At 41.6% G+C, this 14,007-nt stretch overlaps 1 protein-coding gene across 3 annotated transcripts in view; it reads left to right on the top strand.

The window, feature by feature from the left end:
* Positions 1-12,981, top strand: part of RGCC (regulator of cell cycle) — a 30,293-nt gene extending 17,312 nt beyond the window's left edge. For 2 of the 3 annotated variants that reach the window (XM_033950426.1, XM_033950425.1), the window contains one exon: positions 3,377-3,746. In XM_033950426.1, coding sequence (XP_033806317.1) covers positions 3,377-3,717 — 341 coding nt within the window. In that variant the 3' untranslated portion in view covers positions 3,718-3,746. Of the gene's footprint in view, positions 1-3,376; positions 3,747-12,594 lie in introns of those variants that run through there. The other variant, XM_033950427.1, reaches the window with a different exon arrangement.
* Positions 12,982-14,007: the final 1,026 nt, after the last annotated feature.

Genomic DNA, 14,007 nt, shown 5'->3' with positions numbered 1-14,007 from the left:
GTAGGCACCTGAGCCAATCAGGGCCTTAGGCTCCTCCTAGTGCATCACCTGCATGCACTGGGGAGGGACCTAAGGTCCCGATTGGCTCAAACTTGAGCCATTCTGGGCCTTAGGCCCCTTCCAGTGCATCCAGGATGCATTTGGAGGGGAAAGAGCTGCCTTTATAAAGAGGCAGCCCTTCAAGGTAGGAGGGAGTGGGCAACTGTCCTGCCTGATTTTCGACGAAAGGTACCGGGTGGGTGTTTTGAGCTGGGGGGGGGTCTGATCTAAACCCCTTCCCAATCCACTAGACCACCAGGATTTTGTCAGAGGGAGAGGGGTAATCTGAAGGCGGGGGGATGTCAGGGGCCAAGGTTTGGGCATCAGGGGAGGGGTATGTGCACGGCAGGGGAGGGCACAAAAGTGTGCCCCCTACATTCGCTTCGCCACTGCTGGTAACCCTGATACTCATACAGAAATATAGTTTATGCTGCCTTGGAGCCAGCATTTCTCTCCTTCTCTGTCTCTTACTGCCACACAGTTGACTGCTCAGCTGTTGTCGGAATATGCAGCACTATTTGCAGACTGCCATGCAGTTCATGGAGCAGCTCATTGGTGAACTGTGGCATCTTCAGGAAGAAAAAGTGCCAGATTTGTGGCAGAAGTTGTTGGGATTCATTCCATCAGCTCTGCGCCAGAAAGGGATGTGACTTAAAGCCTGGATCCCACCCCCATGAATTGTTTAAAAAAACCCTTTTACCCATACATTTTAGAAGTCGATATGTGAGCTACAATGCATTTGACAGTTCTAAAACTGATGGCAAAATGACCAGACGTGACATGGACGGCCTGAGCTAGCCAGGCTGCTTCTCAAGTTCAGATGAATTTGTAAGAAGCTGCTATTATCTGAATATAATGACAGTAAATATTGACACTGTAATAATAATAATAATTTTATTTCTTGTATACCGCTATACACTGTAGATAAGTAATGCAAGCTTGAACTTTTACATAGGTAATCAACTACTTCTCTCTAGCACAGAACCAGGCAGTGGGTGGTGTGCTTCCTTTTGGTTGTCAGAGCTGGTGTTAGACATGATGGCAGGGCAAAATTAATGCATTGGAGGGACCTACTCAAAGGTGCCATTCAGTGGCTCCTAAGGCAGAAAGAAGAGTACCAGGCACACTGCCTACTGGTCTGTCCTGCCCATCAAGGCATTGTCTTCAATGAGCAGCACTTTATTTAAAATGCATACCTAGTGTGACCATATGGCTCCAGAAAAAAGGGGACGGATTGAGACATCCGGGTTTTACATCCATTGAAAGCAACCAAGATGTCTCAATCTGTTCTCCTTACTTCCATTGCTTTCAATGGAAGTAAAACCCGGATGTCTTAATCCGTCCCCTTTTTTCTGGAGCCATATGGTCACACTATGCATACCCCATGTGTTTCCTGAGTGGTTAATCAAACAATAATATGCATTAATTCTTGTCTATTACCTCTTGCTGGCCTTCCTTTGCTGGTGAGTCTATGTACTGCCGCACCTTGAATACTATGTGTAATTCTGGTAAAGCGATATTAGAAAAGTTACAGAGAAGGGTGACAAAAATGATAAAAGGATGGGACGATTTCCCTATGAGAAAAGGCTAAAGTGGCTAGGGCTCTTCAGCTTGCAGAAGAGAAGGCTCAGGGGAGATATGATAGAGGTCTTTTAAAATACCGAGTGGAGTGGAAAGGATAGATGTGAATAGCTTGTTTATCGTTTCCAAAATACTAGGACTAGGGGGCATATGATGAAGCTACTAAGTTGTAGGATTTAAAAAAACTGGAGTAAACATTTCTTTATGCAATGTGTAATTAAACTTTGGAATTTGTTACCAGAGTATCTGGTGAAATCAGGTAGCGCAGGGTTTAAAAAAGATTTGGATAATTTCCTAAAAGAGAAATCCGTAGGCCATTATTGAGATGGCTTGGGGAAATCTGCTTATTCCTAGGATAAGCAGCATAAAATCTGTTTTACTACTTGGGACCTGGGTTGGCCACTGTTGGAAACGGGATTCTGGGCTTGATGGACCTTCCGTCTGTCATAGTAAGGCAATTCTTCTGTGGAGTTCTGTTAGATATTTTTTTTTATACAAGGTTTGCAACAATGCACTGGAGCTCGGCAGAATAGGGACAAATCAGACATGCCTGTACAGATTATTTTTTAATTCTACATTTGGTCAGATGTAGGTCATCTTGTTACTATTCTGCAGTAGGAACTCTGGCCTCTCATGTTAATTTTACTGGCGCTGTTCAATACGCTGTTTATTTGTTCAATTTTCTATACTGCTCTCTCAGGGGAGATCAGAACAGTTTACATCAGGGGTCTCAAAGTCCCTCCTTGAGGGCCGCAATCCAGTCGGGTTTTCAGGATTTCCCCAATGAATATGCATGAGATCTATGTGCATGCATTGCTTTCAGTGCATATTCATTGGGGAAATCCTGAAAACCCGCCTGGATTGCGGCCCTCAAGGAGGGACTTTGAGATCCCTGGTTTACATGAATTTATTTAGGTACGCAAGCATTTTTCCTAGTCTGTCCTGGCAGGCTCACAATCTATCTAATATATCTGGGGCAATGAGGATCACAAGGAGCAGTGTGGGTTTGAACCCACAATCTCAGGGTGCTGAGGCTGTAGCTTTAACCACTGTGCCATACTCTTCCCCCTTGAGTATATACATCCCTCCCCCTCCTGGCTCCAGTCAGGTTAGCACTTTTAACTTATGAGAAAAAAGGCTAATGTTTAGAGCTCCACTAACTCTTATATTTTTCTCTCCCCTTGTGATAAGGTTGTGTATACTTTTAATCTAAACTTCTATTACAATTGGTGGGAGGGGCACATGCTTTGCATGATGTGGCTTAAGGTAAAAACTGGGGAAAAAGCACCAAGCCAGCCTGCAGGGCACTTCCTCTCTGTTGCAGGCAGACTTGGGGATGGAGTATAGGAGCTGGGACTAGGCGCCCAAGACAAGTGCCTTGGTTGCCCACCCATAACACCAGCCCTACTGGCCATGACTCTTTGAAGGACCTGAATTGATGCATTCAAGCAGGACAGGTCCAAAATTAACTAGACGCCTGATGTAGGTCTTTGAAATCTCAAACTGACATCTAAAGCAATGCCACACACATTTTAGGTTTTAAATGTAATTTTACTGTTTATCCTGAACAGATGACTCATGAAGTGGATATAGTTTTGCAAACTATAATGAAATTAAATATGGTTTTGGATCAGTAATAAGATTTCTTAGGCTAGTTGTGGTTTTGTTTTTGTTGGTTTAAGGATGACTGAGTCTTCAGGGGTTTTTATTCACACTTTTTTTATTATTATTTTTTTTTTACATCGCATGTTTACAGCAAAGCTTGGAGATACAAAGGAGCTGGAAGACTTTATTGCAGATCTTGACAGAACATTAGCAAGTAAGTGGACACACCCTGGCATGAATATTGTGAATCTGTGGGACACAAATAGCCCATACAGGATGAGGCTGCTCCTGAATCAAAATGCTTGTGGAAAACAGTTTACAGCCAGTTCAAGAAAATTCTGCAACTCTTTGACATCTGCATCCAAATTTGTGAACCAAATTTGCCTCCCAAAGTCAGCTGCTGAAGTCTGCCCGTCAGCAATTTCATTCTGTATGTTTACAAAAGGAGCTTTTGAGAATCATTATAAGGATATGTATACATTTGCTGTATAAAGCAAGCAAGTGGAGCTCTTGAATTTCAAGCTGGTCTCTCATCTACTGCTTTCTGAAACAGAGCTGTCTTTGTTGCACCGAGCATGAACTCAGGCTTGCTGTGGCACTATCGCCTCAAGGAGGAGTTTGGGGTGGGGAGGAATAGACCCTGGCCAGTTCTCAGAATTCCTGTGGTAGAGCCATTGCTGTACACTCCATACTGCTGAAACAGCCCAGAAAAATAGCCCTCCAATGCACAAAGGAAATGACATTCAAATTGTGTGCGGGAAAAGCAAGGGGGAGGACCATGCTTGACACATGCACAGACATCAATGTGATGATGTAACACGCATGCGTGCATGACATCATGATGTCTGCGCATGCTAGGAAGCCCTCCAGACCGGCCCTGAGTTCAGGGGAAACGAGACAAGGTTCATGTGGGAGTGGAGCGGTGCAGACACCGGAAGTGACTCAATCCCTGGCGGCATACCCAGAATCTCACCGTAGCGCACAGTTTGCGATTCACTGTGCTACAGTCCAGTCTTCTTTCCTGCAGCTAGTTTTGGGGTGGGCAGACACAATTTATCATCCCCTGCTGCCACAATAATACTACTACTATTAGTTATTTCTATAGAACTACCAGACACATACAGTGCTGTACAGAGTCACAATGAAGAGAGTCCCTGACCGAAAGAGCTTACAATCTAAATAGACAAGACAGAGAAACTGGTTGCCATGGATACAGTTAGGGGGAATACAGTTGGCTAAAATTAAAATCAGAATTATCCCCTATATTTTCTTGATTAACTTTTCAGAAAATTCTCTTCAGAAAAGTACAAGACTAGCTCCCCAGCAGCAGGTGTTGTGCATTTAAGCTTTAAATTTATTTAGTTTTGATTATACCACTGATTAATAAGCGTCCTCCATATAGACCAGAGAGAGGAAAAGGAGATCTTTAAAAAGTTATATAAACATTAAGAGAAGAAAACACGGCTGCATCTACATGTATAACATACATAACTTGGGTGCAGATGTCTAAATGGTTAAAATAAACTTATAAAGCACCCATGCATATAACATGCATGTTATATGCATGAAAATACCCTTCTTCCTGGAGTCTTTTGCTGCATTCTGCCAGTGTCGTCTCTTCCCCTCAACTTTCCTGCATCTTCCTGCTTAGGCTGCTGTCACTTCTTCTGCCTTCCCTGCAGCCCTCCTTACTTGTTTTCAGCCTTGTGACCTTTCCTCTGTTGCATGTTGCATACACAGGAAGTTTTATCAGAGGAGGAAGGCTCCCAATAACCTGCAAGGCTGCTTGGGAGTCCCCCCCTGGACCAAAACAAGTAAAATGCTACCTGAATAAATTCATGTAAACCGTTCTGAACTCCCTGGGAAGAACGGTATAGAAAATTCAACAAATAAAAAATAATAATGGAATCTGTGCACCCAGATGCTGTCATAGAATTAACGCTTAGCATGCTATATCTTGAATTGCCCCCTAGTGCATGCAAAATCTTGCACATCCAAATTTATTTTAAAAAGACTAAATCTTTTGGTCATGCACATTCTTATTGGGGACAATTTAAGATCCTTTCATGCTAGCCATTTTTTTCTTTCCTTTTAATTTTGAAACTTCTAACTTAGACAAACGGGTGAGAGACTATTATGTTTATGTTTTATTAACATTTGGATATAACGCTTAAGCAAATTACAGATCTAAGCAGTTTACAATAAATAAGGAGTGAGATGACAGCAGGAAGCAAGAAAGGAAGAGTTGCTGCTGGCACACAGAGGACTGGGGGGAGGGAGACTAAAGGCAGCAACTGTTTAAAAAAAATAAAAATAAAATCTTTTTGTATAGCACACTCGCAGGTGTTGGATTTGTAAAAACACAATATACACATTAGAAGCATGAAAATATAGTAAACAGAAATTGCAGTATCTAAGTCTCCTATTGACCTCAGTCTCGGGTCTCTCCTGTCTGGCTGCTAAAACTTGACATCCTAAGTTCATATACTTTGGAACAGATTTGTGGTTTTTTAAACTGCTTTTGACACAAATAGAATGAAATCTTGTCTGATGTAAAGAGGAAGTGCATTCCAAACTACTGGTCTGACCACAGCAAAGAGTTTGCCTGATCCTAATTTCTTTTCACTATCACGATTTTGATAGAGCAATCAAAGGTTCTTAGGTGGGGGGGTTTATTAAATGTTAGAAAAAAATAGTCTTATATGATGAATCTGACAAACTAAGTTTAAGCCCAACTCCTGCTGTATGCTTGATGGAGGTTTGTGATAGGGGCTGTACTGAACTGCTAGAACCACAAGCAGGTAGAATCTGAAATGAGGAGGGTGACAGCAGAGCAGACTGGGGGAGGGAGATCCAGAAAAGCAAAAAGGGACCCATTCATAAAAATTTGCCCAGGGTTTGTTTAAAGTGGTTCTGGGAATGGCATTGCCCAGAACTCATTTCATAGCCTTATACTACAATTATTACATGGGTTCAGCCTGCATTCTCTTGAGTTGTCCCTGATACATTATACAGACATTGGCAATCTGAATGGGTTTGTAACTTAAAGTGCAAACTTCTTGGCACTAGTGCCCCCTTGTTTTAGTGAGTCATTTCTGCTGGTTTGTGCTAAAGAGTGATATTAGTAATAGAAGGGCAATTATTCCTTCAAAATAGGGTCCATAGTAAGCTATTTGCAGGCAGTATGGCTACAAGGGGGAGGTGGGGGTGCCAAAACTGCATCTTGCACAGGCTGTGTTTCTAACGCAGGATATCCTTGTATCCAAACAATTCCAGTCATAGAGTACCACAGGCAGGTCAGGTTGTCAGGATATCCCCAATGAATATATAGGAGATGGATCTGCATGAACTGCCTCCTTGAGATGCAAATCTATCTCCTGTATATTTATTGTGGATATCCTGAAAACCTGATCTGCCTGTGGTTTTTGAGGACCGGAATTGCCTACCCCTGAGTTGGGCCAAGGATTTTCAACCCATACATCAGCCTGGTTAAAAAGTACATCTTAAAACAGTATTTCTCAACTTGGTTCTGGAGTACCCCCTTTCCAGTCAGGTTTTCAGGATGTCCACATTGAATTTGCATATACTTGATTTGCATACACTGCCTCCATTATATGCAAATGTCTTTCATGCATATTCAGTGTGGATATGTTGAAAATCTGACTGGCAAGGGAGTACTCTAGGACCAAGATGAGAAACACTGTCTTTTAAAATATCTACAGTATATGCAAACCTCCTAATCATATGGAAGGGATGGGGCTTGATATACTGCATTTACATAGTTAGAATCAAAGTGGTTTACATATTATATACAGCTACTTATTTTGCACTTGGGGCAATAAAGGGTTATAAGGAGCTGCAGTGGAGAATCAAATCTGGTTCTCATGCCACTAACTACAGTATTAGGCTATAGCCTAAAAACCTGAGTGACTACATTGAAAGCCTGGACTATGCAACTACTCCCCGCCCCCACCCCCTTTACAAAACCGCAGCACGGTTTTTAGCACTGGTTATGGTGGTAACAGCTCATAGGAATTCGATAAGCATTAGAGCTGTTACTACCGTAGCCAACGGTAAAACCTGCGCTACAGTTGTGTAAAAGGTGCTGGGGGGTAAAGTAGTTGACATTGTTTGGGACTTTTGCCATTTCTAGTTAGTAAGGGTACAAGTCCAATAGGTCTTGTTTTAACACTTCCAAAATTTCTTCATGTATAAAGGGAGGTCACTACACTCATCTAATCTACTGTTTTCAGATAAATAATACTTATGTCCATAAGATGAACTTGGGGAAATCCACTGCTTATTCCTAGGATAAGCAGCATAACATCTGTTTTACTACTTGGGAACTAGCTAGGTGCTTGGGCCCTGGGTTGGCTACTGTTTGAAACAGGATACCCAGTATGGCAACTCTGATGTTGCATCATTTAATGATCCTGGATGGATGCAAAGAGCTCATCAATATTTGTCAAATGCTTCATACAGATGTGCCACTAATGGATATGACAAAATAGCTGCACATCACAGGCCTAAACTTCCCAAACCTGCCTAGTACGCATGAGAGACATTTGCATACATTGCATAATTATCTACAACAATGAAAGTGGTAAAATCCTGCAAACCTTGATTGGCTGGAGAAGATTTTTTTTTACATACTTATTGGCTACAAAGTAACGCATTCAGAAATTTGCACACATACACTTATTCTATAACCTGATGCCAATTGCATGACTAAGTTATAGAATATGAACGAATGCAAGACAGTCAAATGCATAAGTGCAAGTTGGGCACCAAGCATTATTCTTGATGTCTGCTGCTCAACTTGGCACAAATGATGTCACAATGGCTTCACTGTGCTATACTTGGCTCATGTCTACTACACTTTGATTTCTAGAGTGGCGCAGTGGTTAAAGCTACAATCTCAGCACCCTGAGGTTGTAGGTAGAGAATGACACGGTGACAAAATTCATCACCGTTCCCGTCCCCGCGGATAACCGCGGGAAATAATCCCATGTCATGTTCTAGTGTCTATTTCAACCTCGGTCCTTCTACACCAGCATTCTTCAAAGCAAAGCTTGCGGGTCAGTGATTGTTCCCAATTATACTCTGATTCTTCCCTCTCTCCTTAAAGAATGACATGAAGATGGTTTCCCGCGGGGACGGGAACGGTGATGAATTTTGTCACCGTGTCATTCTCTAGTTGTAGGTTCAAACCATACTGCTTTTTGTGACCCTGGGCAAGTCACTTAATCCCCCCATTGACCCAGGTACATTAGATAGACTATGTGCTACATTTTAGGCACATACATTTACATCTGCTGTTGACATGGTATAAATGTGCACATCTACATCTTGGCATATCAATGCCAAGATAGGCTAACATGGTGCAGTGGTTAAAACTACAGTCTCAGCACCCTGTGGTTGTGGGTTCAAATCCACGCTGCTCCTTGTGACCCTGGGAAAGTCACTTAATCCCCCATTGCCTCAGGTACATTAGATAGAGCCCACTGGGACAGACAGGGTAAAATGCTACCTGAATAAATTCATGTAAACCGTTCTGAACTCCCTGGGAAGAACGGTATAGAAAATTCAACAAATAAAAAATAATAATGGAATCTGTGCACCCAGATGCTGTCATAGAATTAACGCTTAGCATGCTATATCTTGAATTGCCCCCTAGTGCATGCAAAATCTTGCACATCCAAATTTATTTTAAAAAGACTAAATCTTTTGGTCATGCACATTCTTATTGGGGACAATTTAAGATCCTTTCATGCTAGCCATTTTTTTCTTTCCTTTTAATTTTGAAACTTCTAACTTAGACAAACGGGTGAGAGACTATTATGTTTATGTTTTATTAACATTTGGATATAACGCTTAAGCAAATTACAGATCTAAGCAGTTTACAATAAAATACAGGCATTTAGAACTTTCCTATCTGTCCCGAAGGCTCACAATCTAGCTAAAGTATCTGAGTAAACAATTATTAAAATAGAAAAGATACAGTACTTCCCTGAAATTCATAGGGGTTCTGGTCCAGGAACACCCGCGAATACGGATTTTCAGCTGATCGAAGGCAGGAGAGGGAAGCTGGGGTATCAGCGGGAGCTTAAATTGTACTTATGAAGCCAGGCATATTTTCCAACCACCTCTTCCTGGTACTAAAGTCATGGTTACACCAATCAGGAACAGAACCCCCATGAATTTCAGGGAGTAGGGTTAGAGGTAGAAGGAAAGAGCGTAAGGCAGAACTGGGCCCAAACACAGCAGCTGCTCCACTCACAGTCACAATCTCGGCATCCAAAAAATACTACTTCAGGGCTACTTTGCTCAATGCAGCAAAATCTTCTTTCAGTTCCATCAATTTGTCATATAGTTTACGACACTACACACAAAACCATTTTTTCTATTGTTACTCCTTCCTTATGGAATGCTCTTCCAAGCCATCTTAGACAAGAAATATCCTTACAAGCGTTACTAAATTTTTCCGGAACTAAAATCTGGACCCCAGCCCTGCCCCCTCAACTTGTTCATTTGTCAGGATGGCATCTGTGCAGGTGCTGGTGTGACGCGATGACATTGCACGCATGCATGCAACATTATCGCATGGTATCCACGCATGTGCAGATGCCATCCCGACGTTGTTCTTAGCTGGAAGCTTTTCAAAACCCTGCTAAAGTGCCGGGTTTTGAAAAGCCGTCTGGGGAATCCGGACGTCTGGTAACCCTAATCCTTACCAATATATAAGATGAATTTAAAGATGTTCCTGGTTTGTTTGTTTTTTAATTCTTTATTCATTTTTAAACTTTCATCAAGTGTACAAAAATTCATAATAAACACAATTAATCTGAGCACTTGAACATCTTATCAATATAACCTATAAATACAAATGTAACCCTCTCTCCACCATCCCTCAAAGCCCATTATTTATTATAAGATCATATACTTGAAACCCTCCCCCCACCCAATACTAAATGGTGTATAATTAATAGAAAAATGGCATTTAATCATGACAAAAAGATGTTAATGGCTCCCATATTTTAATAAAATTTTTATAATTTCCATTCTGTACCGCTAATGATCTTTCCATTCTATATATGTGACATACTGAATTCCACCAAAAATTAAAATTAAGCCTACTATGATCTTTCCAGTTATTAGTAATATGTTGGATGGCAACTCCAGTCAAAATCATTAAAAATTTATTATTACACGATGATATCTGACTCTTTTTTTCTCATAGACATTCCAAATATCACAGTATCATAAGATAACGCTACATGAGTAGTATAATGGGTATGCCTCATGTCAAAATGATTGACAGCTGTCAGAGATAAGGATCGACCAATCAGCGTTCACTTCTGGGTTAAGCCCCACCCATTGTCCCACCTTAGTCTCCGCCCATGCCCCTCCCCTCCCATAGGAATGAATGGTGGTAGCCCCGCCCATGGCCCCGCCCCACTCTTCACCTATGCCCCACCCCTCCCATAGGAATGAATCGTGGTAGCCCCGCCCTGACCCCGCCCCCCACCCTGCCGCGTATGGATCATAATAAATTTGCTTCAATAAAGAATCTTTCATAGCTCTGCCTTTTTAACAGAGCCCTGTTAGGTGACAGCTGCTTTTGTTTTTTTTTTCAGATTGTTAAGACAACAGTAGGGGGCCGGGACAAGTTCAGACATGTTTTAACACACCTCCACCTCTCTCCCCCTTGGCTTTATCAGGGGAGGGGTGCTGCAAGGGGCTTATCAGCTGTTACCATGACAATAGGGGAGCTGGCCCATTAACCATTAGCTCAGAATTCCTACTGAAAAGTGTGTTAAAAGCAAATGCAACCTTTTCTCGTTTGTTTCTGCCCCCTGCTCTGTTTTAAAAGCAGGAAAGATTTTGTGAATGCCTTTTGTTTTGTGATCTGCTTTATCCGTAAGCTCTTAAACCCTGTCTTTTAACTAAAAACTGTTAAAATAAAGACGCTTCTTTTCTGGCCACATCATTTCCGGGTGGGGGTTTTGACTAAGTCTGTTTCCCCCTATTTCCGCCTATGTGTTCAGAAAAGCGCATTTCCGCTGCGTCATTTACCCTATTTCCGCCTACGTGGTCAGAAAAGCGCATTTCCGGTAGGGGCAAGCACTCCCATTTCCGGTGATGTCATCAGAAAGCGTATTTCCGGGGGTCAAACACGCCCCCATTTCCGGTGATGTCATCAAAAAGTGCATTTCCAGGGTGGGACATGAGGGGGTGGGGCTTGGGGTGGGGCGGGATCAGGGGCGGGGCTACCACCATTCCTTCCTATGGGAGGGGCGGGGCATAAGTGAAGAGTGGGGTGGGTCCATGGGTGGGGGCAGGGCCATGGGCGGGGCTATCACCATTCATTCCTATGGGAGGGGTGGGGTATGGGCGGAGACTAAGGCGGGACAATGGGTGGGGCTTAACCCGGAAGTGAACACTGATTGGTCGATTCTTATCTCTGACTGCTGTCAATCATTTTGACATGAGGTGTACCCATTATACTACTTACATGGTTTTCCAATAAACAATTTATTTGATCCCAGATTGAGTTCCAAAAGGCTAAGATATGGGGACAGTAAAACAAAAGATGATGCAAAGTCCCTACATCCAGATTACAATGCCAGCATCTATTAGACAAAGAACTATTTAATTTTTGTAATCTAACTGGGGTCCAGAAAGCTCTATGTAACAAAAAAAAAAATCAAGTTTGTCTCATAGACGCTGACATTGTACATCTCATTCTCCAAGACCAAATTTGTGGCCATTGAAATGTTTCTGTTTAAGGATGCCTAAACTTTCTAAAAAGTTCTTATTCTCTCAGAACAGAACATTAGCTTTAACCCCTCTTACCTGTGTCCTTTTCATTTTTTTAAATTGTATTTTCCCCCCTCCCCCTGCTGTCTCCGGTCACTGTTTCTTTTTGTCTGTCTATTGACGTAATGTTTTCTGTTAATCCCCTGTTCTATCAGATATGTTGTTTTTTAAATTCATTGTAAACCACCTAGACGTAATGATGGGCGGTAAAGCAAATAAATAATAGACTTGAAACTTGAAGAATAAGACGTACTGGAGTCATTCTAATTGGCTTAATATTTGTCCCCATAGAAAAACAAATATTCCTGACTGCAATACCATAGTAATGTATTAATCCAAGCTCTCCACTCCCCTTTACTGTCCTATTGTTAAAAGGCAGAGCACTTGATGGGAATGAATGAATCGTAATGAGCTGTACCATCATCTCTTTGAGAACTTGATCACTGGCAGACTTGGTTTTTAAGCAGCCTTTGTTTATCTATATAAACTAAATTCCTGAGGTCATATAATGTCTGAATTCAATTTTGACAACTTTTCATGTGTTTGCAGGCATGTGACAAGAGCAGAACTTTGCTTTATGGACCAGACCCTAGCAAAGACGAAGATAAAGATTTTGTGGCGTCACTTGGAAGCTGTGCCTCAGACACTAGCTACCGGAGCTCACGAAGCCTGCCAAATTGTATATTCATTTTCAGAATATAACACTAGTGCTCTTGTGCATGCTTCTAAAACTGGCAGCTTTTTGCCACGCAACAGAAAAATCAAAACCCTTCAATTGTGGCAAAGCTGTATGCATACTTTTAAATATAGCATACATATAATTTAAAAATGCTTTTATGAAGCTATTTGTAATTTTTATATAGGTGGAAATTGTTTTGATGCTTTTGTTCTATAATATATTTTTATATACAAATAAAACTTGAACTGGAATCTACATTTTTCCCCCGTGCGGAGGAGTTTTAAGTTGTGCATGTTGTGAAATGTTATTGTCAAATGCTGAAAAAACATTGGTTTTTGTCTGGAATAAAGTGCTGTTATGGAAACATGTCTCATCTGTTTCCTTGGGTAAATAATTCAATAACGATTCAAACAGAACCCTCAACAAGGGAAGAAAAACGTTGCAGACAAAGAATAATCTCCCCTGCCCCAAAAAAGAAAGGGTGAGGGGAAGAGACAGCCCGAACAACACAAAACGGTTGGCTGCCTATTTTTCCTTTTCATTGGAGAAGCTAAGTACTTTCAGTAATTGGCCCAGTTTTCACCTGTGCCCGCTTGGCTGATTTGGTCGCTCTTGTTCCCCGGATGAGGAGCAGAGACAGCCTTTACAATTTGTAGATTTATATTATTGATTTTTTTCACTAGCACACTGGTTTGTGCACTGGTTTATCACATTTAATTCACTTAAGGTCAGCCCAGGATGTTTCATAGTTAATACCCTTGATTGGGTTTATACTTGTGACAGACAGCTGGTGCTTCAGGGCTGATTCCCCGTTGCAAGCTGAATGACCGAGGGCTTTCCTTTATCTCAATTATTTCTCTTATCACATTTTGTAGTATAGTGTTGTTCGGACTGATTCTTCCCCTCACTCTTTCTTTTTTGGGGCAGGGGAGATTATTCTTTGTTTGTCAACTGTTTCCTTGGCAGGTCATCTATTGGACATTTTTCCCTGAGCATGTACTTTTATTCCTTGTTTGATAGTGGACTTCCTTGAGGTGACAGCAATGCTATCCTATACATATAACCAGGTTTCTTAAATGTTGCCACTACTATCAAATTTTCTTTCCCCTTTGCAGCCATGGATTAAAGGATCTGCCAATACAGGAATGGGCCACATTACGTTCTGGGAAAGTGGATGTCATGTAATTTGAATGTTGTGTGAATTGGACATTTTTTCACTGTTTAAACTTTTATTTGAAAATATTTATTGGTTTCAGCCTCGGTGTACAATAAGAGATACTTTA

This window comes from Geotrypetes seraphini, chromosome 6 (assembly GCF_902459505.1).
Source record: "Geotrypetes seraphini chromosome 6, aGeoSer1.1, whole genome shotgun sequence".
NCBI classification, from domain to species: Eukaryota; Metazoa; Chordata; class Amphibia; order Gymnophiona; family Dermophiidae; genus Geotrypetes; species Geotrypetes seraphini.
Note: the sequence above shows the minus strand (reverse complement) of the source record. Positions and strands in the feature narration are given on the sequence as shown.